Below are 24,090 nucleotides of genomic sequence, written 5' to 3' on the forward strand. Positions count from 1 at the left end.
GGGTTTTATCGGGAACTTGGCAAAGGACCATTAATAGAGAAGGTTAGTTGTAGATATTTTCTGCATTTCTTTCTGTTCTAAAATTGTGGAGTTTGTTTTGCAGTTTCGAGAATACCGGTGGTTAAACGCTTCGCTCTTTTCGCGGAATGATGTTGGTTCATTTTGGAAATTGCGCTCATTTACTGTTAGTGTATGTCAAACGTGATTCAGAATATCCATAGACAAACTTTCGGTTCATGCAGGTGAGGGTAATCGGACAAATCACAAAGCGGATTGTTTATTTGAATTGAAATTGTCTTTTTATTTAGGGAATGTTTGCCAGACAACTTTCATGACTCCATGGGCTTGATAGAGATGTTTTTAAAAAATCTACTCTACTTTCCGTCATTTTCAGATCAGTTTTTACACGTTCAACTTTCATTTTCCCATAGATTTGCATAAAGTACATAGTACGTTTGTAATAATCGTGTGAAATACTTGTAACAAAGCTTAGTTAGAAATGCTGTGAATTGTGGACGTGGATATTTCTTGACACTTTTAAAACAATATTGTATTCATGAATTGCGTCTTACTTAAGGCGTTTCTAAGCCACTGCTTATTAAAACACTGAATTAAATTAAATCCCCCGGCTTGAACTCGCAGATAGATGTAGTTTTGAATTTAGACAGTTTCATAACGAACCGACCGCATTTGCATGATAAAGTCACTGAATACCAACCCGAAATTGGTCCACCTGAGGGTTCCAGTCTCCAAGGAGAAAGTTCACTTCTTTACAACGGTCATGCAAAATTCATTACACAGTACGAGGAATAATTGAGAAAATGGCTTAGCACATGAGCCTCATTACTTAATCTCAATAAACGATTATCGATAGTTTTATTCAGTTTAAAAATAAATTGATAAAACTGACACGTATCACCTGGATAAAAAAGTTCCTTAAAGATGGATCGTTCAAAAACATTTTTCTCTAGCCAACAAATGGAATGGTATGCAGTTTTATTAACAAGTTCATTTCCTTCGTCCGTTTGAGCACTTTACCCTGAATTCCTGATTCTGATTTGGATTACATTTTTTAATCTATCGGTGCTCCGATAAGAACGTACTCGTTCCGTTGCACATTCGTGGACGAAAACGCGTGCATGTGTGGTATCAAAAGTTCTAAACTTTTGGTCGGAAAATTCTACACCTGGCCCTGATGATCCAGATGGCAACCAAATAGCGGTAATACTCTTAGAACGGGCACTTGAAGCTGTCTGATATTTGCGATAATCAATAGGAAGTGCATCGCCTAAGGCAGGGCTCAGCATAAATCTGACCTTAACAGCTCTCGATAAGCTAAAGTAGTGCATAATCTAGTCACTACATGCCTGCATGTATTGCCGATACGTACTCATGAAAACGGGAGGTAATGACCAAGTGAATCTCAATCGCCGACTATTGCGAATTTCAAGTGACCATCGACATTTATTCAAGGTCCATTACTCGAAAATATTTGTCCTTATCTATGGCTATAGCCTAGAGCGTAAAAATCGTAAATTATTACATCCAGTTTCCCATATTCATCCGTTTAGAGTGACAAATTCAGGGGATAGAGATGTAGAAATTGTACTTCGTAAAAAAATTAATGTACCCTCGCAAGTTATATAGTACGTCAGGAAGAAAATCAATGCCATTTCAAAAAGAACGCTCATGAAGTAGCGTGTTTAAAAAAAAAAGAAATTGATGTACAATTTGGTCCTACCGTGGTTCAGTATTGAAGAGAAATTAATTAGGCCAGATTTAAATTTGAAGATATCTGTATAAGACGCTGTGATTTAAACTCGTGGGCAATTAAAAATGTACCATCTGGCCACGTGTTTCGATTTTCTTTTTTCTTTTTTTTCGGTAAGCCCTTATCAGGTACTATAACTCAATCGCGTTTTGTCAATTTCTTCGGCTATTTTGAGGCGTTATTTTGAGGATTCTGCGATAACCTGCGAAGCAAAATGTTTGCTTAATCGAACTCGCAGGCAACGAGACTCTCTCTCTCACTCTCTTTCTCTCTTACGATAAGCTTCATCGTCAATTGTTGCTCGGCGTACTTTTCGAACTCCTACGTGGACTTCTACGATACCTTCGCTTATGCGAGCGACATTATTGAGAGTGCGCATTGTATAAGGAGATAATAAAGCATGAACTGCAGGAACCGTGCCGCAGCACGTCGCCTATACGTGATCTCTTCTGTGTCGTAGAAATAGAATAGACCGATATGTAACATTCCATATACGCGAACACGTCCCATCTACATTGTCTACCTTGTGTACCGGTAATTTTATCTGTCTTCTCCGACCGTGCTCCAGCCCCTTTCATCAGCCCTTGTATCTCGCAACCCATTCATGATTTCATCCCGGAGTACTACAAGTGCTCGTAAAAAGCATTTCCCCAGATCCTGGATTTACATCACGTATAAGTACATCGGTAAAAACGGTTTTCGAGAACGGATAGGACTACATTTTATATTTATCCAGACTACAAGTTACATTTCCCGAAGAATAAGCTTAAATATATTGTTACGTGAATATTTTTTAAATGACCGCGAAACTTGAACGGGATTCGAAGAATAAAATGGAAAGTAATGCGGTCTTATTAATATCATTTGGTTGAAATTAGGATGTGATATTAATTTAGACGGTTGAGGAAGGTTTTACGAATTTAAAGCAATTTTTGCGTGCAGTTTCGTATGCATAAACGCATTTCCGTTTACTTTTTCCTTTACCGCAGAAATTCTGACTGTGTTATTAAGTTCGCGGAGAGATCACTCGTATTTCGGTATCGGGGACACAATGGATTCTGAAAAAGATTCACGTAGTACATTACTGTTTCATATGGAATCCAAGTCCCTTTTTGACCGAGACAATTTTCGTTTCCCGTTTCGCGAAAATTTCCGCCAGTCGCGGGATTGGCACATCCGGTACGAATATTGGACGCGGTATTAAGCTGTTCTCTTTCCCTGACTCGAAAGTCAAGTTAGGAGTTTCGGAAACCTTATTTTCCCCCGCCAATTCTCCCTCCTCACTTTTCTCTTTTACGGCGAGTTACTTTATTTTCCCCATCCGCGCCTCGAACTTCTCATCGGCCCTCACGACCTCTTCTCAGACTTACATTGTTGCAGTATGCGTGGATTATTTAGGTAATGTCTTTGTTACTTCTGTCATTCCACGTCATCGCTACTCCATCACTTCTCTGTCGCTCGACTACATCTCTGACTTATATTGAACTGGCTTCACGCGAATAATTACCATCTGTATGCTTTCCGCGCCTCGAGTACCGAACGATCGAAGGAAGACTCTTTTATCAACAATACCGAAGTGACATGAAATTTCCCAAAATCTTGAAACACGGCCTATCCCTTAATATTCCTAAATTTGTAAAAAAAAAACTCGTCTTGAAATCTTCATTGCATCGCAGGCAATAATTGTCGCCACATATACGGTATTTTAATAGAACCTATACCTTTATTTATTATTTCCATTGCTCTTTAAAATGCTACATAAATAATTAGAACGAAGATGATGTTTCGCAAGATGAATAAATATTAAAAATCTTCCATTTTTTTATTTTTTCCTGCAAAAATGTCAAAGTAACGTGCAAGACGCCACTAATGCCGGCTCAGAAAATGACAATTAATGTACTCGATCAGTGGATTCAAGAAGCTCCTTGAAAGCGCGCCCTCCCTTCCACTAAAAAATGAGCGAAGCCTTCCCTTCACATAGTTGACATCTCCGACATTGGCAGAAATACTTGCTTACGAGCAACCCGAGGTACCTATGTCAGGTTACCTTAACAAGCCTGAGCTTACAAGAAACGTGAATAAATTCAACGTCCTCAAATAATGAAAAAGTACGAAGTCCTCTTCCTTCGATGTCACTCCTCTAACGTCAGCCGACATTCCGACTGGACCGCGATATATGTGCTTAAATCTTTTTTCATGAAATTTTCGATACTGGGAAATTTTGCGATACACCCAGCACGGTGGACGCGATCGTTCCGGAAAAGTGTTTTCCCAGTGATCGCGGCGATTTGCGTCCATCTCGACGTCGATAACGTATCAGCGAGTCGCGGCAAACTAGCAGATATTCCCTCACGAATCAGTGATAACGATTTCCTCCTTTATGAACAGACTGCCCTTGATTTCATCGATAAACAGCAATGCAATTTGATAACAGGTGGTTTAAAATTGTGACAATGTCTCCATGATTTCCAATAATTATCCACGATTTCAAGCGCGATTCTGAATCCACGATTTCCTGAGGGAATAACTCTTAGGCACCGGCCGAGTCGCTGATAACGTATCACCGAATCGCGAGGAATTGCGGCGACACTCGGTCCATCGGAGGATACAGTCGTTGATAGCGTACTGCTACATCCGAGCGATGCGCAGCAGCAGTCAGTCCACCAGACGAGTCGTAACATAGCGTACTGCTACATCACTGCGTAGACTCGTCTTCTCCTCAGCCGCTCGTGCTCCTCAGCAGCCGTCCCGCCCTCGTCTTCCTCGTAAATCGTATCATCCGTTACGCCCTCGCGTCCGCCCGATATCGTCATCCCCGTGCGTCCCCTTTGCACGAACTACGGAGCCTGCCTCCTCGTTTCAAAGCTTTTACGCTTTCTCATTCGCCTCTACACTCATCCCGGACTATCTCTCTTTCTTTCTCTCTGTCTCTCTCATTAATCGCAGCCGCTGGCGGGAAGGTGCATCATCGACTGCGCCAGTGCACGCTCGCTCGAGGAAACGAGTCTCCTACCAGAGATCGACATTACCGATTCCGCTGGTCTCTTTTACTAATTTATCGGGCTCTCCGAGCAAGGGAAAATGGATTTTCTGGCCGATTTCCTGGATACATCGGAGGATTCAGGCTGTAAATTAAAATTGGAGGTTAAAGTCTCTTGGCTGATCATTGGTAGTCCTAAACTACTGACTTCGATAATGGCGTTATTATTTCTTTTTTTTTTTCGGTCATCTGGAAACGTATCTTGACGGGAGAAATAATTCAAAGTTATTTTTCTTATGAGCAAGTATGAGGAGGTGTGGACGTCTTCCTATTTTATTCGTAATTTGTATGTTTTGCGGAATTAATAAGAGCACGTTAACAAGAGTTTATTTTTTCAACGTGGGACGAGAGATTAGATGAAAATTCTATTACCGATGCTTTCTTCGGGTGCAAAGAAGTATCATCTCTGTCAGATCTCAAATCTCGGAGTTCCTGTAAGTTGTTTAACATTTCTTCATTTGTCCTGAATTAAATCATTTCGAAGGAGCCACGTAGCTCTGATAATGCTATCAGAAATTCGCCCGTACATTGAAAGGTGCATTACGAGTGCAATGTTTCCGTCCCACGGTTGTAGTAAGAAAGTGAGACTCTTTTCCTCCCTCTTTCGCGGTTCTTTCCTCGAGCCCGCCAACGCGCAGCCGATCAATCACTCGCGCTCCGCACGTTCAACCCACCTCAACGCCATGCATCTCAAACATGCATCCAAAGCGTGCACCTCATAGGTGCATCATTACCGTGTACCCTACGTTAGAAGCGCATCCGAAACGTGCACCCGTTAGCCGCGCACCCAAATGCGTGGATCCTAAAGGAACGCATCCTGGAAGTGCATCGTGGGCGTGCATCTCGACGCGAGGACGAGATTTAGGTTCTCGTATTGCGCTACGCCCAGCGGTTGCACCGCCGAATAATCCTCGACGAATTAATAATTATCTTCCTTTTTCTGTTTTTCTCAAACTCTAGTTGTTCAGGATTAGGCCTCTGCCAGTGTTAGTAAGTACTACCACTTGATCTGGTGTGATTGGACTGCTGTAGTTAGAGGCTATGCGTTACCTTCCCACATTTTCTACATATATATATATATACGTATATATGCGAGCCCACCTACGTTGAGTACCTACGTACACGTCTCCGCCTACGTAGGCTCTGTAACTCTCTCTCGTATTGGATTTTGTTTGGCTTGCGCCATTGTTTGTTGGGGTTTGCCGATACTCGAGGAAACCCGGCATGCGGCCTAGCAAGAGCGTAGCCCGTTTGTCGTCCGTTTCAAGGTGCGCCAGAACATCACCTTAGTTACCGACTCGCCGGATGCGTCGGATGCACCGGATGCATCGGATGCACCGGATGCTGCGAGGACCGTCAGACCCGCGACGGCGAAGTTAGCCCTAGAGTAGATTCGCCTTCCATCACCCGAGATGCGCACTGTTCATTCCGTCGATTGTTTCGTCGCCGAATGATCGTCCCGTGCAAGTCGAGAGTATCCGTGTCTGAAATGTGGAGCGTTCTGTTGACGAACTTTTTCAGTCTTACCCTGGCTCTCAAATCCGAGGAGGCACTTTTCGCGGATTTCTATTTGCTGTCTCGACCGATGAGAGGTTCATTTCTGCATCTTCCGAAATTAATTTTCAATGGCTGATACCGATGGAGGATGGCAATCACCGTTTAATATCCTCTTTCGGGTCGAATTGTTTTTATGAAAGATGAGATGCATTTATATTTTTTTTTTTATGCCGAAGAGGAATCGCCAGATTTCCGAATGGTCTACCAGAACAATGTAGATAAAGTTATGACGAACTGCAGGCTTCCCTTCATGTGCAATATGTATGTAGAAATGGACGGTGTGGTGCAAGAAGTATGAGATTGTTGCATTGAAATATTTGTAGCCAGGTTTATGTGCATAGCTCTAGAATATAGGCTCGTAATGCCATAAAAGAATTAATCACATCTCTTGGGTATAAGTCCATACTTTTTCCACTGCAAATTGTGCCATGACATGTATATACTGCAAAATATGAAGCTCGAAATGATTAGTAATTTTTTATTCAACGTGAGGATAAAATAATTTGAAAATCTGTTGACTATACATTATTTCAACTATATGGAAACTACTTATATCATTGTTGGGATATCAAGAAGAACCGAAAATATCTCTTAACACGTCTAATGTCACGAGTCAGTAACGTCAAATTTCATGAAATGAAATATTCAAAAACTTAACTATATTATCATGCTTATACAGATCTTAAGGAGCTAATCTCATATTTAAACATTTATTGTCTGGTGTCGTGAATTACGAATATGTGGTGTGGTTTGTTGTGTGCATCCGAATTTGTAATTGACGAACGAAATCGAAAAATTTGTTCACGGAACGTTCCGCCACCTTTCAGCTGCCTGTGAAGAACAATCTGAAATAAGTCCCTGCGTGCTGTAAATCAGCATTATAATGAACAAAAACAGAAAATCTGAACAGGTATAATCCCGTACAAGATATCTCCACTTTTCAATACCTAGGAAATATTCCTTGCATCTTGTGATAACAGATAATCCTCGTTGCAAAGTGGATATAATGATATAATTTCACCACGCATTGTTTCAGGTTGCTCTTCGCTCCAACTTTTGAAATTAAAACACCATCTACTTACCCCATAAATCTGGGGCGCTGTAACAAACGAACAGTTCGTTACCGTAATTAGTAATTGACGTGACGGCCACTGATGACATTTACGTGAAGTAATTGGAACGTCCGGGAATTACTCATTTGAACTGTAATCTGTGACTGAAGCGACGATTAATTACTAATTACAAACGTAACTCGGGTAATGCGTAATTACCGTAGCGTGGAATTAGGAATTGAAGCGTAACCGAACGACGAATGTGCCCATCTCTGCTTCCGAAATTCTATCCAAAGGACCCTCCTGCCATGATGTCCTTCCTCTTCTATCCGAATATATTTCCTAACCGGACAATTCGGAACGTCGTGCCGGCGATCCACATTTTGGGGACATGCATTAGCAAACGCACTGTGTCACGTAGCACGTTAAATTGCTCGTACACCGACAATAGTGCTTAAGCTTTTCTCGGCACATTCGTGAGCTTGCATCGCTAAAAGGGAGCCTGACGATCGGCCTCGCCGAATACGTGCTTTTTCGGCACTTTTTCCTATCTTCTAATTGTTCAAGAGACACGGCAGAGGCTTGCCGCCCTCGCGAGTCGGTTGATTTTGCTTATAAAAAATAAAGAATTAGTGAAAATGGTACTTATAAGAGAGAAGACCGCCTCGTGGATGCTCCTACTTTGCAGTTATTATAATCTGATTAGATATTCCATAGGAAGAAATTCTGTAAAACCATGATTGCCATTTTTCAATATATATATTATTTATACAGGTAATTAACCGTGGTATTCGACGGAACCACATTTACTTATTTAATGTACCGGTTAACTAAACTGTAATTGAAAATTTAAACCCCTCCCTTACGTGCAAGGTAAAAGTGATACGAAAATGGATAAGAGGTATTTTGTTCCGAACAATTGATTTCTTTCTATCCAATTGATGCAGCGATGGCATCGCTGGGAAAGTTACGAAATTTTACAAATTACGACCCTATCGTCCCCTAAATTAATTGTTACGAAATATTTCTTTAACTCTGTAGGATTTTCTCGTTGACTGTAAGATAGGACGGATTTTTGGAGACCTCCCGAGGTTGATTCACTTTTCCTAGAGAATAGATCACTTCGATCACGAGGGATGGTAACCTCGGTGGTGTCTCAACCGCTGAAGAGTTAGCTTTTTTTGCTACCGCTTCCTCATGCTGTTCAACTCGAAGCGAGTATTCATCTTTTAACAACAAGAAATGTCACCAGGCCTGTGTGAACAGCGATCGGACCGAGTCTAGTAAATCACCCGACACGATACTTCCATTCTCGAATGACATGCTTCAATCTCTTTAAAGTACCTCAAATCTACGAATTCACGAGTAAAACATTCCCACGACACTCCTCATTCATACATGCAACTAATCACATGTTCGACATACTCCAAAGAGGAAACATCTCAACATGACGAGGTTGAAAATACGACATCGAGGGGCTGTTCACTTGATAATCAGTGAAAACGATTTCCTTCTTTGAGAATCGATCCCCTTTGATTTCATACGATAAATAACAATGCCATTCAGTAAGAAGTGACATTCGCCCTTAAAATTGACAGTGTTTCGGTGATTTCCAATGATTTCCAATGATTTCCAACATTAAAATCCATGATTTCCTGAGTGAATACCCCCTCGCACGACATAACAACAATATGTTTATCTCCATAAGACAATAATTCCAGCCATAGAAATCGTCCTGTACCACTCGCATTGAACATCGAACATCATCGTTGCTCGCAGAGGCCTAAGTGTCGCACGTAAAGGTGTCGTGATGCGAAAAAGCAATCAGCACTTTGTCGGTAGATCTTGTTTAATCGCTTGTTCGTCATGTCGCAGATCTTCGTTCGGGCCCAGTTCGACTACGATCCTTTGGAGGACGAGTTGATCCCGTGTGCACAGGCGGGCATCGCCTTCAAGACGGGCGACATCTTACAGATCATCAGCAAGGACGATCATCACTGGTGGCAGGCGCGTAAAGACAACGCGGCTGGTTCCGCGGGTCTGATACCGTCGCCGGAGCTCCAGGAATGGCGCATCTCTTGTATGGCCATGGAGAAGAATAAACAGGAACAAGGTGAGCCGGTTATTCCTCATTTCCCACAGGAAACCTCCGGGAAGCAGGACCTCGATGGCCCTTTTATCCTGGGGTCCCAGCAGATCAGGGAAACTCAGGAATCCAGCAGATCGCATGCTGAGGACACAATCTGCAGATTCATGCAAATGTACCGTCGTCAATTTATTTCAACGTTGTTACGATTTGTTGTCAATGTATTCGAAGAAACTCAACTGAGATGCTGAGAATAATGGAATTAAATGCCATAAATGACACTTACGAAAAAGTCTGCAGTTAGAAGGCGTTCGCAACATTGAATTTTTATTTATTAACTGGAAATTATAGGATGTCGAGGTTTAAAACTGCAGATTTGTTTACATATTGTGAGAGAATTCCAACTCCATCGATTTGCTGTGTTAATAAAAATTGTTAAGGTACAGATATTCTCCGGTAATAAACGTTTCCTAGGAATTTCGGGGATAAGTCTCAGGATGTTTATTGGTGAGATCCTGAAAATTCTGAAATTAACATTACGCGTATAATTGCATCAAACGTATTGTTGTTGACGCAGTTGTTTGTGGCGGGCATTTTCTCGAGATATATGAGATCGATGGAGTGGATTAATTATGGATGGCACAGGGGACGAATCGAACGGCATGACTTTGAAATGCGATAATGGTACATTTCATTGAATCTGGCATGTTTCCTCGGTGTACCTCATTTAATTCCTAACTCACAAGAGCTCGGCTCGCTCCCAATCGATACCATAACATTTGACCGGTTATCGTTTCCGCTCATTTTCGCTCAACGGGAATGGTTATCGAAATCGTGGGAGACCTCGATTCGACCGCAGAATTCATCGGTTTTTTTTTTTATCCGGACAACCAATGCGCCTCATTAGTGCAATTGCACGTTAATATATAACCTCTTTCGCGCGGTGGCACGTCGTTATTGTTCGAGGGTTCCGCAACGCGGGAAAGCCGATGCATCGTCAAGCCCGAAACTTTTTAATCAAACGCCCACCGGCTTGCCGCTGCGAGTTCCCCCCAATGAAATTGCAATTAAAACATTTTCTGCTCGCCGTCGTTTCTACTTTCCACTCTCTCGGCATTCTAAAAATCCCTCTCGATCGGTCGCACTCGATTTTCCCAGGAATTCCCGACATATCTCCGGATATAACATATCCGTCGGAATTTTCGGCACTACTCTCGGAAGTACCAGTCAATTGCACTAGTCGTGTACTTCGATACGTCCATTTTCTCATGTTTTTAAAAAATTCGAGCTATGACAAAATGAAGATGTCCGTGTTGGACTCAGGACCACGTGGACCTCCTGCGCTTACGTTCAATTCTTACAATTATCCCAGTTTGCTTGACTTTATGCACCTCAGAACTTGCTCAGCTGCCTTGTTAAAAATTGAAGTAACAGGAAGTATTCACCCTCTGCTCGTTTTTCCTGTACGAAATTAATTAGAGATATCTTTTATAAATATGGATGTAACTTTTATGAGAGGATCCATCATTATTTCTCCGTTCGCTTTGTCCTGAATTCAACGGAGGTCCATTTGTTATTTCATAGATTTTTGTTAGCAGTATTTCATCGAGGGAATTATTTTGCCTCCGTTTATGGAAGGGGTCAGGAATATGTATGCTGACCCGATGCCTCGATAATGGGAGAATTCCATATCCCTATCGACTCTAAGGCAGACACGATCGAAGGGAATACCGATTCGAATGGCAATAGCCAAAGTCTGCTGATTTACATTACACACGGCTATGCAATCCGGCGAGCTTACGTGCCCCGCGATCTCATTGCGATATGCCGTTGTAATAATTCACGAGACACGTCGATCGGCAATCAGAGTTGTACCTAGAGCACACGCACGAAGTATTGCTCTCGCCCATTGCCAACAATGAATGCGAACATGCGTGTACGTACGTGTGTCACCGAGCGTATTACCGTGGCCTCGTTACCTCGCACAATTGCGTACGTATGTACACGCGGTGCTCGTTGCACAAGTTCAATGCACGCAGATGCGCACAATTCCCTGTGATACATCTAGTGGAGAAAAGCTTTCGTCGCAAATACGCTGAAGGGGGTCTGCGAAACAAAGGCTTAAGAATTCTAATTAGTATGAATTGTAATTAAATGCCCTGATCGAAATTCTAATAGGCACCATTGCAACTAGTCAGTACTTTTCGTTAAATCGAAAAGTATTCGCTATTTTAAAAATAGGATACTGCATATGGAGGACATAGCGCAACGTGTTGTGATATGTACATTTCATTGAAAATGTTGCAAAATGTTTTTGGTACTTCGATATTCATAACAGTTTAGGGTATAAATACAGGATATATTCCCTGGTGAGCAGAGATTATGGTAACGAATCGACACAGGCAGCGATAAAGACGTGCTTACGAGGTTTATAGCTTGCAATTTAAGCATTCATACAGTGATAAATTTTGCTATTAAAAGTTTGTCGTGCCGACAGGACGGGCTTGAAAATTTCTATTACGCTTCAGGGTATTCCAAAAGTTCTGCGGAAATCCATTAGGGCAGCCTGGGGGATTTAGTTAACAACGGCCCAAATAACATCCGACAACTTTTGAGCACGAATATGATCGGATACTGCTCGGTAATCTCTAAAGTACCCAGTAGCCGATAACATGCCGTTATGAACATTTGTTATTTATCCAGACGAGGTAAAGCTTCATGAATTCCCAAAGTGTCAAGAGTTTTGCGAAATTCTTGAAAGGCCCTAGGGTATTTTCCGATCGACGAGGGGATTAATAATTAATACCGTAATTCCCAGGCCAGAAATGTAGCGAAATTCCCCTGAATTATCAATCACGTAACCCAACGCCAAACAGTTTTAGTGAGCTTTAATCACCGAAAATTGTTAATTTTCCGTACCGTACTTTAAACCGAATTAACAGGTGTCGAGCGGGAAATTTATGCAGTGCAATGTTCAGGCTGCACCGGGCATTTCATGCGGATCTAATTTTGACATACCCGGATTGAAAATAAGGCGTGATAGCGTTATCATAATTTAACTTCCGTGAGATATTAAAAGTACAGAACACAAAGTCGCCGATAAGCCACCCTATCGAGAGTCACCGCCGTGTAGAGATCTCGGCCGACTCGTAGATTCCCAATGCGCTTGAAGAGATCTGCAGAGGTCCAGCAAGGAGGCACCCTGGGGCATTTTCTAGTTAACGGTGGGCTTCTTCCGGTGATTCTTAAACGCGGAATAACTCCCCCGCATCGGGCCATTGTTAAATCCCGCGAAGAGCCGAAGTAAAATATTCAGCAAAGGGTATCCCTACTAGGTCAAGAGCGCCTCGAATTTCGAGGAGAGCTCTCCCTCTCTCCTCCCTCTATCTCCATATTTCTCGCACTATTTCTTTATCTCTTCCGCTCTCTTAAAGACCCGTCTTCAGGAATTCCCTCTGGTCCCTGTTTTTCCAAACTCTCTGCGGGACACCGGCGCCTCCACCCTGAGGACCTTGTCGCGGCGGGAAATCCTTGAATGGTCCCTCTTAGGAGAGCTCCGAGGCGTTCCGAAAACGTTCCGTGAAACTCTAGTGAACGTTCCGAGAACGTCCCGTAAACACCCTGTAAACGTCCATTAAACGTTCCGCAAACGTCCCTTGAACATCCCGTGGACGTCCCGAAACGAGACGGGCCGAAGAATGGGCCAAGCGATGAGAGTCGACGCACGATTCCCTATTAGCTACAGTGACGTTATTGTTGTATGTTGTGCGGGCTAGATGCTGAAGGGGAAGGAGGATGTTCTTCTCACGCCGAAGGCTGCGACGGCTCGACAGGTACGACTCTGCCTGCAGCTAGACACGTAGAGTCACAGTAGGACCGTTTAGCAGCATGTTGTACAGAGTATACGTCGAAGAAGCAACGCTTGCACTCTCGCATCCTTTCTTCAGGGGGACATGTGCCTTGATCATCCCTACGGACGAGTCAGACCTTTTTTATTCCGCTGGAAGTTGCATCGTCCATGACGTTGTCCCCCCCTATCAATCGTGGTTGATCGAAATAGCAGCACACACCCATAAAAAAAAAATCTACGCAAAGTAAAGCAATTCCAGCCGTGCCCTCCGTGACATCAAATTCGGTCACTTTTGTTCACAACGTATTAATTCATACGAATATAGTTTTTAGACATTCAGTGAGAAGGGAGAAGAGCATCGAGTTCAAAAGAGCGGTTCTTATTCCATAAAGATGCAGGAAGGATGTTCCGATTTTTTTTTTTCTTTTATTGATTTTTATACGAAGATATTAATATTGTATCGCGAAGTTGTGTCTCGGAAGGTTCCAAAATCGCGATAATCCGAGTCCGGAGGAATGATCAAAGCAAACAGTGTAAAGCGAGAAACAGCCTTTTTTTGAGCCGGCGGACCTGCGCAGCAATGACAAGAGGAGCGCCATCTTCTTCCCGTTGACGCGCGTCTAAAGTGCATAAGAAGGATAGGAAATCACCTGCAAGTTCGGCCATTGGCTCTCAGAAGCCACGTCTTCGGGTGCACTCCACTCGGGGCACATTCCGCATTGCGGGCTCGCATCCGGATAGCGTATTCCGCCGTCGAATCCCTAAAATGATAAATTTGGTCCCTCCTCAAGGTTCCCTCCCGGCGTCTTAGCGTTCATTTTGCCGGTCATCTCTGGAGCTGAATAATGGACGCTAGGAAAGGCCAAATGATCCGAGATGAGGACTCGATTTAAACCCGCTGCCGATTATACGTATAAATTAGGAGGGAATTATGCGAGCCGATGCGATTCCAGGCCGAGGACGGAAATGCATGGTTCTGTTGAGTCCCTAATTTATGCTTGCTTGGCACGATCACTCTTGACCCCTTCACGAGGTGCATAATTATCACACCCCTACAGCGTTACACGTCGTCACGCATTAATGTCCTCTGCTCCGTTCACGATCCTGTGACCTGCTGGAACATCTCTCGACGAAAGTCCCGATCCTCTTGAATGGCTTTTTCAAATCTTAGCTGACGGAATTGCGGTTTGTTATCACCTAGCAGTGACACGCTTTCTGACTCTGGTTATCCCGACAAAGTAGATCACTCCCCCGATTTCTGGGCCGCCGATCGTTGTCGGCCTTCTCGGTACTGCAGCTTTGCCCTGTACTAAATAACTATTAAATGACACGACTAACGTGCTACCTGCGAGGGGTATTCAGGATTAAACGACCGTTTAATACCACACCTGTGGAGGCGAAATTTACGACATCCACACAAAAAATAATGGGCACTTTAAATCAGAGATTTAACGTCACACATTGTTGCGCTCCAGATTGCGAGATACTCTGATCGGTATTGGGGGTTTAGATTTTAGACTTGGTTTTCCTTCCCAAGATTTAGGAGGCATCTTTTTACCGATCCATATTTTTACTTCTTAAATTGTTCATGAATTACGCCGGTACACGGTTTTCAGTCATAATCATCAATGAGATGTTAAAAGGCACCAAATATAGGGAAGGATAATGAAAAACTTTTCAACACTAAATATAGTAATTTGGTCTCTTAGGTATTCGTCACTTAGGCATATTAAAATCGAAATACCAGTTTTTCATCCCTATGCCTTTAAAAGTTATACATTAAAAAAAAAAAGGGAATAATACTAGTTTGTTCCATAAGAAGTAAGTACACTAATTGATGAAGCTTATTTATTGCTCCTTGAATTACACATTCGAAAAACTGGGAAACAAGCCCTTAGAACACGCTTGACGCTAACCTTCTGCTTTTAGCTTTGTTCTGTCTCAATAAAAAACATCCAGAATATCCAATCGGAATACTTGTACTTCAAATTTAACAATGGCTCATGCTCCGATAAACGATCTCAATTTTTGCGTCCTGTGAAGCACACGCCATGTACGAAACATGTTACAACGTATACAAATACTTATGCTTGTTCTATAATACACGATCAGTTACGTCCTAATTATGTACTTCCTTTTCACCTAAATATCTCGTCTACTTTGATTTTAATTACAGTTTACGATAAAAGTTATTATTTAACTAAAGTAGAGCCGAATGTTACGCTGCGGAAAGCGTGCATGAAAGCCGAATATATAAATATAANATAAATATTTCTAAAGGGCCTGTGCTTTTCGCTTAACGCTCTAGCTCTTGGACTTCGCAGTAAATTTGATTTTTCTCCGTGGACTGCAATCGAATCAAAAATTCAATGCATACGACACGTCGTTCTATTTTGCCCACTATTTCTTGTGTAATCTTGAGCACTTGTTCCCTGTGTAGCGCAAATGTTGCGGCGACATTTGCAGATCTTTGCGGCGCGAAATATGGACGGGATCGATTTAGCGCGTCTCGATTATCATCGAATTCCTATTGAAATCGCGAACACGTGGTGCCCGGTATTGCGGGGAAAGAATCGATATAGGCAAATGCTGTTTCTGTCGCCTGAGCTTAATTTCCGGTAGAGACGATAAAAACTCCGCGCTCGATTATTGCGAGAGATTGCGATTCACTGGCTCGATCAAATCCCTCGCTAATGGGTCCCTTTTGATTCCAGTAAATTGCTCAATATTCGGCCGGAAGAAGAAGCAGTACAAGGATAAGTATCTCGCGAAGCATAATGCAGTCTTCGACCAGCTGGATCTGGTCACCTACGAGGAAGTCGTGAAGCTCCCATGTGAGTATGACTCGAAGAGCTGCGATGCATCAATGTCGGCCCACGTAAACTCCCCATCTCACATCGCGCATTCGAGCCGAAGATTTTTCTGGGATTGAATTCTCATCCCTTGCTACGAAATCCCACGTTTATTCCCCTCGAAAACTGTTTTCGAAAACTCCTCTCGCCGCATGGGTCATAATTTACTTGGAGACCGCTTTCCAAAAGTAATTGGATCAACCGTTGTTGACTTAAAGTGGGATTAAATACCGCCGTGATTAATTGAAACGTGATATTTCGACCTAGACTCTGTAAATAACATTAAAATATACTGCTGTGAACAGATTTTATAATGGGTTTCCACTGCTGAAAGTGTCTGCCCATTTTTAGACTCCTACTCCTGCCAGCCATTATCGGCTTTTCATTAATAAACGCAACACGGGGTCATTATCAGTATTTTCGTCCGAATGTTTGCATTCGATTCAAGTGATCCGCGCAGAAATTCACGATTATAACACGGACACCTCGTGCCGATTGCAAAACCTTTGTCTGGTACAAGCAAATCGATGTTCGCCGGGCTGTTGAGTGAGCCAATCATTTTCTTTTTTTTTTTCTTTTTTTTTTCCCCCACGTTTGGAAATAATTTATTCAATCTTCTTCTTGCGCGTTACGAGCGTGGGATTAAAGGGAGGGAATATTTTCACAGATCCCGCCTTCCAACGTAAAACTCTGGTGCTGCTGGGAGCTCACGGCGTGGGCCGGCGCCATATTAAGAATACGATTATCGCCAAGCACCCCGACAAGTACGCCTACCCCATTCCACGTGAGTACCGTCAAGTGGACGTTCTTTAAAACGCCCCATGTTCGCTCGCCACTTACTTCCGACTCGTTACGGATCAACTTATCCTCGTAACGATCGATAACCTCTCCTTAGATACAACGAGGCCTTCGCGAAACGACGAAGAAAACGGGCGCAATTATTACTTCGTATCGCACGACGAGATGATGGCAGACATCGCTGCTAACGAGTACTTGGAATACGGTAAGCAGGGATTTTATTCCCGAACTTTCAGGATAAATCTCCCCCTGCAAACATAAGACAAAATTCAATAAAATTTCAATGGCTAAATCGAAGTGAATTCATTACCCTTCATTTTGATAAGCTTAAATCTCTCCGTGGTGCAGGAACCCACGAGGATGCCATGTACGGTACGAAGCTGGAGACAATTCGGAAGATCCACGAAGAGGGTAGGATGGCCATCCTGGACGTGGAGCCTCAGGCCCTGAAGGTCCTGCGCACTGCGGAATTTGCGCCTTACGTCGTCTTCATCGCGGCGCCTGTACTTCAAAATTTCGCCGACGTAAGTACAACACCGGTTTAAACACTTCGTCAGCCTCTACATCGGCTTCCAACCCCTTGGATGAATTTTTAAACGGCGATGAAATCATACCTGTCGAGACGTATCATATTAAAATCGACGTTAGACTTTGTTTCCCAGAGACCCAACTCGGTATTCCGAAAGCCAACGTAATTCAAGCCGACAAAAATCAATGTCATGAGAAAAAAAAAAGTACAAGACTTTTCGACCTCATTGTCATTATTTGCAAACGATGCGAACGAATTCAGTCCCGCCCTGTGCAAGGAACTCGTTCCCCGATATACCGATCCGCCTCATGGCGGGCTTCCTCGCCTTGTAATCGAGACTGAAAGAGATGCACAATTCCTCATTCCAGTACGACGGGAGCCTGGAGCGGCTGGCGAAGGAATCGGACATGCTGAAGCAGGCCTACGGGCACTTCTTCGACCTGACGATCGTGAACAACGAGATCGAGGAGACGATCGCGCAGCTGGAGGCGGCGATCGAGCGAGTGCACACAACACCGCAGTGGGTCCCCGTGTCCTGGGTCTACTGACAGCGGACCTCGCCAAGCCACATCGTGACTTCGGAGTGCAACGGCTCGTCCCGAGGTAGGCCGTGATCCCTAGGGACCCACCTGGCAGCGATCGATCGGGATCGCCGATCATCGGTCGGCGAGGCCGAGCCGGTCACCGGAGGATGTCAAGCCAGTCGAGCGGACCCACCAGCAAGAGGACTCGAGTGATAACACCGTGGCCGCGTGTTCATCGTACCGTTAACTACCACCGATATATGCCGACATATATCAGGATCGGACCAAGCGTGGTGCAGTCGATCTGCCGGCGCTTCGAGGGATCGAAGACCAAACTCGGGGACGCCGAAGCGCCGGTGATCGACCGGGGAGTACCTCTTGTAAGATGCTCGGCGTGCCTCTTTCCGGGTACTTACCCCGGTGCGTGTCCAGCTCGTGTTCCTGCGTGCCTTGCGTACCCCGGGGCACGCTCCAGGAAGCGTCTCGACGCATGCCCCGGCAAGCACGATCGGGGACGATCAGGGATCCGGGGGAGCGGGAACGGCACCTCGTTGCCGGGGACCGTTCCGTCGAGTTGCTTAACGTTACCTAGGAACCGTACACCGGGTCTCGAGACGTCTGTCGAAGAGAGCTCGATTCCGGGTCGGCTGCCTCGGCTGTGTCGAGGACACGCTCGGGATCTTCAGACATGGTCACGTATTCGCGAGAGTGCTCGATCGGATTGGGCGTGCTCCTGTCGGGTACACGAGGTACATCGGGTAGCGTGCCGAGTTTTGTAAAAGGATGGACCTGTAGGAGATTATTTATGGATATGTACATGTGGTTGTTATGTATGACTGACGTACCTCTTCTGGCATTTATTTCTAACGCCGCAAGATGGGCCTGGACGGACTTCTTGAAGATCCATGCGATTAATATCCAGGGGGTTCGGGTCGACTCGTCGGATTCGATGCTCGAGGTTGGAACGATCGGAGTCTCGACTTCGACTCGACCTCGATCGAGATCTCCCGCATCCCTGCATCGGTCGGTCCGTGGGACAGAAACGGAAGGGGATGGAACTCCTATATCCATCGGCGATGCGGCGACCGATCGAAGCTGCAATCGAGCGAGTCGTTTCGTTTTAGCGAAGAACGAAGCACGGTCAAACGGAATTGCGTCGAGTGTCCTCGGGTGGAACTAGGAACTGGCAGGCCGGATGCGCACTCCTTCTCGCACTAACGAGCATAGCCGTATCGCTGTCTCTCTCCTCATGTAGTGGAGTGCGCTCCGGATGGTCTGACGCCAGTTTTTCATATGTACTCATAGGTCGAAGTCGGGTGTTTTGAGATTACCTATTTTGAGCGCTACGGGCTTACTCTTGCAGGAGGTACTCCGATCCGCTACGGGGATAACCCTGGCGTTATCGTCGCGACTCTCGACGACCGATTCGCGATTTTCGCTTTACGTCCCGTCGATCGTCCTTGCGAGCTCCTAGAGAATTCCGGAGCGATCGCTCGGTTACTCGACCCTCGCTTCCGCGCCTCGTTTACATCCGAACGAGCTGTAAACTTTTTAAATTGCGCTCGAAATTAACACGAACCGCCTCGGCGTGTGCGGCCGCGGGCTCATGCTACACTGTCAAAAATGCAGGCAAAATTACACAACGAATGACCCCTTAATTGCACGAGGAGTAATGGACCCCCTCGTCGAGTGTCATTTATTTCAGAGCTCTTAAATTACGCGAACGGGAAACAATTATGCTGCGAATTACATTCACGAGTAGCGATGCTTTACTTAAAATTTTGGGAAAAAAAAAGATATTGTATTAAAACCTGTCGCAACTTCTTCATCCATTCTTACAAGACTTTCCGCGAGTATTGGAGGATTTCATTCCTAACTTTTTTAATGGAATGGTCATTTTTAATATGTTATCTTACTATGCCACTTTTCAATAGCGCTTGGCGTTCCTTGTGTAATTTTATGTATACTTTAACAGTGTAAGAACGACACGTTGTCGGGAAGCGCAAGCGACTACCGAGGATTTGCGCGAGTATGGCGTGGAAAAAAGGAATCTCTTAATTGACTATCTGTAACCTCTAGTTGCCTCTATTGTACTTATGCTATTAAGGAGATTAGGAAATTCGTCCGATAGCCAAGGAATCCACCGCAATAATTATACGCCGGTAGAGCTGAAATCGGCAATGTCTTTGAGACCAAGTCTTTCGTTTCGACTTGGTACCAATTTCTCGGCACAGCTGTTATACCGATCTTAGTACCTTCGTCGCGCGCCTATCAGCTAGAAATCGTTATCTCGCGATTTAAGCGATCGGGTACATGCCTCCCTATTGAAACGTGCAAACCTCTTTCGGTTTTTAGGGGTGCAAATGAAATTATTAACGCTTCGATCAATTTGTATCCCACTTTCTGTTATTACGTATCACAAAATGCTAGTCTTAACAATTCTGCATAAAGTGACCTTGTTAAATCCTCCTAAACTCTAAGGGAGATTTTTAAACAAATTAAGGCCAAACATCATTACTTGTATACTTTTTCATGTTAACCTTTATTACTCGAAATCTAATCGTTGGTTTCTTTGTGAGTCTCTTGTAATGACGATTTTCTACGAGGGTGCTCCATTCGCGATATAACCAAGTACACCGAATATAAGATGCTGCCTGCTAGGATATGAGTTCATCTGCACAAAATACAGAAAAATGGCGATATCTTTCTTCTTATCGTAATACGTGTTTGATCTTATTGTCAGATTATTGCTCTTCATATGTTTAATATATTTATTGAATAAACCGATCTAGTATACCCGGCTCTAGTACACCAAGTGCAAAGCGATATATTCTTCCGCTACCGAATTGTTATTGAAAATCTGTATTAATGGCTAAGGTGGTAACGATAATGCGCGAGACATGATTTTCAGAGGGGCGAAACGAGGAAATTAGATGTGTTCGAGATTTACATCTCGGATTGACGTTAATGAAAAGAAAGATAAATATTGAGATTTCTAAATGGCCATTGAATTGAATTTAGGATCGAAACCGAATGTCTTTGCCAAGCCACTTGAGGAAAAACATTTGTCTTAAAATGATTCCAGGTCATGTCTCTCTAGAATACTTATCTAGAAAGAGTCACTTGAACATTATCAGTTTATTCCTCCCGTTACAATGTCTTGCTAACCTGGATTTCAATAGGGAGATGTATACCTCTTGTACCTACCCTTAACTCTTTAATTGACAGACGTTTCCATTTCTTCAAAAGGCGTGATCAGTTTACCTACATTTTTTTATCATTCAAATAATGCAAACCCTCAATGCACTTAATTAAAATAAAAATATATATATCTTCACGGCCGAGCACTGAACTCGCGCTACAATTTCTTTAGAAGTACCTTAACATAATTTAACAAACTGCATTGATAATTCGATATTAACATTTTGCCCCGATATTGTGTGGCTCATAGAAAAACCTGCCAAGTGGTCATCTCGATAAAAAAGTTCGAAGCAATCCTTTTCCAGCAAGATCGCGGCACTGCTGATCTAACATCATGAATTGTAACCGAAATGCGCTTACATAATGACATGCTTCTAGGATGGTCTGTCAATTAAAGGGTGCGTCGTAAGATCCGTAGGCGTAATTCCGCGTTTTCGGCCAACTACCGCACGGTCGTTCCGTCTCGTCGTATCGTTCAGCTCCTCGAAGTACCGAGCCGAGTTGGATATATGAAATCGTCGCGCGTGTCGGCATTGCCCGAGGAAACGGGGAAACATTCCTGGGCTGCATTTTGCAATCGTTCAGGCCGCTTCGAGTCGCGACCTCTTCCTTTGCCGGGTCTCGATCCCCGAGATCCCCACTTCCGCTTCCCTTGAGCATGTATCGTTAATTTCTCTTCTAGTCGAGCATAAGCCCGATCACTGGCGCGGTCCGACAGTTCGGTCAATTTTACACGCTTCGATACATCCACACGTAGGCTCGCACGCGCAAATTACAAGACCCAAGAGAGAGGGGAGATACATACCACGGATACACCCCTAGATTAATCCGTTTCGCGTACCTTCGTACAAACGCATAATCGAACGACGAAGAGGAAGCGCGCGAGCGGTTATCTAGTTATTTATAACGTAACTCGAGTGAATAGATAGTCTATCAGCTATATTAAAATTACCATTAACGCAGATTTAACGAGTAGGTAATTAATTAATTGTGTAACTAATTAATACCGAATCACTAGAAAGACTAATAGACATTTAAAGTGCGCATGACCCGGAGGGATGACGGGGGGGTGAGTGCGTGCACGTGAGGAACCGCCTCTTACGTTACGCACCAGTCATTCGTTTCGCGACCCGCAATTGCGATTTTTGCTCGGAATTTATTTTCACCTGGGAAAGGGAAGGGGAGAGACTTTGCCTGAATCTTTCGTCAGATTTTCAAAATTCATGGAGAAGTGATACCGATTAGCTTCCCACGCGCGGAAGGCTTTCCCATCGAAGAGCGTTATCAGTCTGCAAGACTGTGTAGTACTCGTAATGACTTGAAAAATATAAACAGCGAAGCCATTTCACGGTTAAATAGTACATTAACCTTTTTTACTCTGAGATGTACGGTAAACCAGAGAAAAAATACTCTTATTCATACTATTAACCGTACCGAGTTTCTTTCTCATTTAATAATAATCTGCATTAAATCGATTATTTTTGTAGTGCAAAGTGTTGTCTCCTTCTCTTGCTTTCTGTTTCGGCTTATTTTTGACGTTTCATTGAATGCATTTCGGTCTAGCAATAAATACAGCACTCGGCAGTTGCATTTGTGGTATAAAGTCGAGTATTTCATGTGAGATATGTTGTACATTTTTCAAAACGATATATGTAATTTTAGTATTGACCGTCATGTAGGAACGTGTGTCTCTTTTCAGTACAAATTCTCCATTTCGGTTTAAAAATTCAGGAATAATTAATTCACCGAAGCATTCGACCATTATCGTTAACATTTACGTAGTTGCACTCACAGCTGTGATAATGATTTCAAGATATCGTACGAGCAGTGTGCCACATTTCCGGGATTTCAAAACATCCGACTAGAAGTATCATTGAATCTCGATCAATGTGGAATGATCTCAATAATTTAGTATGAAAAGGCGCCTGTTTCTTCCTTGATAACAAACGTCATTAATGACATAAGTTAAACCTAATAGAATACGCTTCCGATCTCTTCCCTCTTGATATTTAAGTGCACAAGTCATGCATTTATTTCCGGACCACTTGTGCACCACAATGGACATTAACCAATCACCCTGCACTTGCCTTACATTCCACGATGCTCTTAGTGTAACGTTATCGTTATAGAGCTAGATCCTAGTCATTGAAATTAAATTAATTTGCATTTTACTGGCTATGTATCACTCGAAGTTATCAGTTTCTCTTTCTTTTTAAATACGTACGCACTCGTATTTCTTCAATTCCTCGTGGAATTAATGAAATAGCGTACTTACGAAATGCATACATCATTCCGAGCGAAAACCGCAAGGCGTAGAGGCGTTGAGACATAAATCATTGAGAAAGAATGAATGAACGATCGCTAGTTTAATTCTAGAAGTGTGAGCCCGCCGGTGTAATTAACAGGTGCGTACGGGTGCGTGTGCAGTGTGTCTGAGTGGTAACCATCGCAAGCGCAAAAAAGGGAACCATAAGTGATTTTGTAACGTTTCTTATAAGTTGTAGCTGCCATATCCAGTGACTAAGTAATTCGAATGCGATGTGAGTGATGCATACGTATGATTGCGAAAATGATGCTCGCGACGATGGTAAACGACGATAGTGACGACGATTTAACGATGGACGATGATCAGTAATTAACGACGATCTTTTAGTGCTGTCGAACGCACGCGACTCCAAAATACTGGATGAGTTAAGCTAAGGCTTCGAAAGACGACGGGTCTAAAGGAAACAATAACAGTTCATTATAATTATGTAATTATTAATGAGAGGAATGAAGAGTATTATAACATGTTGTTAATTGAATTAATAAAACTAGCCCAAAGTATCAT

General features: G+C 43.5%; 1 protein-coding gene across 3 annotated transcripts in view; it reads left to right on the forward strand.

Moving 5' to 3' along the window:
- LOC105701196 (peripheral plasma membrane protein CASK) overlaps nucleotides 1–24,086 on the forward strand; it is a 236,047-nt gene extending 211,961 nt beyond the window's left edge. For all 3 annotated transcript variants that reach the window (XM_012427725.1, XM_012427726.1, XM_012427727.1), the window contains 6 exons: nucleotides 9,296–9,533; nucleotides 16,071–16,190; nucleotides 16,876–16,992; nucleotides 17,104–17,211; nucleotides 17,355–17,530; nucleotides 17,904–24,086. In XM_012427725.1, the coding sequence (XP_012283148.1) occupies nucleotides 9,296–9,533; nucleotides 16,071–16,190; nucleotides 16,876–16,992; nucleotides 17,104–17,211; nucleotides 17,355–17,530; nucleotides 17,904–18,083 (939 nt within the window). In that variant the 3' untranslated portion in view covers nucleotides 18,084–24,086. The remainder of the gene's footprint in view (nucleotides 1–9,295; nucleotides 9,534–16,070; nucleotides 16,191–16,875; nucleotides 16,993–17,103; nucleotides 17,212–17,354; nucleotides 17,531–17,903) is intronic.
- The last annotated feature ends 4 nt before the right edge of the window (nucleotides 24,087–24,090 follow it).

Source organism: Orussus abietinus, unplaced genomic scaffold (genome assembly GCF_000612105.2).
Source record: "Orussus abietinus isolate OABI.00-Male unplaced genomic scaffold, Oabi_2.0 scaffold28, whole genome shotgun sequence".
Taxonomy (NCBI): Eukaryota; Metazoa; Arthropoda; class Insecta; order Hymenoptera; family Orussidae; genus Orussus; species Orussus abietinus.